The 1,825-nt window shown below is 41.5% G+C and overlaps 1 protein-coding gene across 1 annotated transcript in view; it reads left to right on the top strand.

Moving 5' to 3' along the window:
• cacng7b (calcium channel, voltage-dependent, gamma subunit 7b) overlaps window positions 1-1,825 on the top strand; it is a 20,294-nt gene that overhangs the window by 16,754 nt on the left and 1,715 nt on the right. The window contains exon 5 of the mRNA XM_014012672.1: window positions 1,322-1,467. Within this exon, the coding sequence (XP_013868126.1) occupies window positions 1,322-1,467 (146 nt within the window). The remainder of the gene's footprint in view (window positions 1-1,321; window positions 1,468-1,825) is intronic.

The following is a 1,825-nucleotide window of genomic DNA, read 5'->3' as shown; positions in this document are numbered from 1 at the left end:
TGTGTGTGTGTGTGTGTGTGTGTGTGTGTGTGTGTGTGTGTGTGTGTGTGTGTGTGTGTGTGTGTGTGTTGTTAATTTTAGAAACAAAAAAAAAACATGAAGACCCAAATTGTTCCTTTACATAAAGGTTCCAACCATTCCTTTAGTACCTGATAAATGTGTTTTTCTTTTGGTGCTAATGTCAGCCATGATGGTTCAGATCATTATATTGACCTGCCCTATGTTTTGTTGTGGGAAATTGCCTCTGTTTTTTTTTTTACAACAGAAAAGGACAACAGCTGTGGAACCCATCCAGTGGCACTGGATAAAAAAATAACATGGCCACGCATTAACTTTTTTTATTCAATGTCTCTGGATGGGTTCTGTAACCATCAGTGTTCCGTCAAATTTAGGTTTTTGGATTAGGAAATTCGGTGAACAATTTTCTTGCAACACCCACCCCTAAAGCAATACTTCAAAAATGGTTACAAAAATGTTAACAAAGATGATACATGATCTATTAGTGCTTGGAGTTTGTGTTGTAAGAGCAGGTTTTAGTGTTATTTTGTGTTGGCTAATGTTAACTATGGATGGAGGCCTTCTTGGGATGAGGTGACTCCAAATGCTAATCAGATGTAATAATTTCTGAGAGTTTACTTAAAATATTGGCCCAGGGGTTTGTGAGATGTTTTGTAACAGACATAAGAACAAACGCATGCACGCACAGACAAAAATCACTTTCACTTTTTCAGCAGGTGATGTTGTTGACTTGTCCCACAGTCCTCTCTTAGATCATCTGGTCAGCTGCTTTTGAAGGTCCTTAACTCTCGTCTCAAACTGAGAGGTGACAGATCCTTTTCTGTAGTAGGTCCAAAACTGTGGAATGATCTACCACTACATGTCAGACAGTCTCTTTCACTCACTGTCTTCAAGTCTTGCTTAAAAACACATTACTAATCTCTTTGCCTTTGAGTCTGAGTGAGATGGTGCAAAACTGCACTGTGTATCATAACTCTGTTCTAAATGTACTGTAAATATAAATGCTACATACTTTTTGATTTGTATTTTTGACTATAATTTTAACTATGTCCTGTTGGTTGGCCTTGTGCTGTTTAAAGTGCTTTGTAAATAAAAGTGGTATGGTATGGTATGATATGGTATGGTATGGTATGGTATGGTATGGTATGGTATGGTATGGTATGGTATGGTATGGTATGGTATCATCATCAACATCATCGTTCACTTCTTTCCTTGCTCATCATGCCACCCCACAGCTGAGCCTGTGAGAGTCAGAGTAAAATGTCCTAACTTGTGTGTTTCTGATGTAATGTGCTGCACACAGGCCTCAGCCTGGTGGTGGGTCTGGTCCTCTACATCTCCAGTATTAATGACGAGGTGATGAATCGGCCCAGGGAGCCCGAGCAGTTCTTCAATTACCACTACGGCTGGTCCTTCGCCTTTGCTGCCTCGTCCTTCTTACTCAAAGAGGTCGGTGTGAGCTGCGAGTGTGTGTGTGTGGCCTTGTTTTTCTTACAACGTGGGGCCCAATTTTAAGGAAAATGCAGCCTCGTGGGGACTGGGTGCTCCTTGTGGGGCCCAGGCTTTGGGCCCCAAAACTTTGGAGACTGATTTTGGGTGTGGGTGTTGGGTTTAGGACCAAGGTGTGAATTGAGTTTAGGTTAGCTTTAGGGTTGGTGGTCAGGGTTAGGATATAAAATTACCAAAAAAATGAATGGAACTCAATGGACAGGCCCCACAGGGATATTAAAACAAGTTTGTGTGTGTGTGTGTGTGTGTGTGTGTGTGTGTGTGTGTGTGTGTGTGTGTGTGTGTGTGTGTGTGTGTG

The sequence above is a fragment of the Austrofundulus limnaeus genome, unplaced genomic scaffold, assembly GCF_001266775.1.
Source record: "Austrofundulus limnaeus strain Quisiro unplaced genomic scaffold, Austrofundulus_limnaeus-1.0 Scaffold93, whole genome shotgun sequence".
Lineage (NCBI taxonomy): Eukaryota > Metazoa > Chordata > Actinopteri > Cyprinodontiformes > Rivulidae > Austrofundulus > Austrofundulus limnaeus.
Note: the sequence above shows the minus strand (reverse complement) of the source record. Positions and strands in the feature narration are given on the sequence as shown.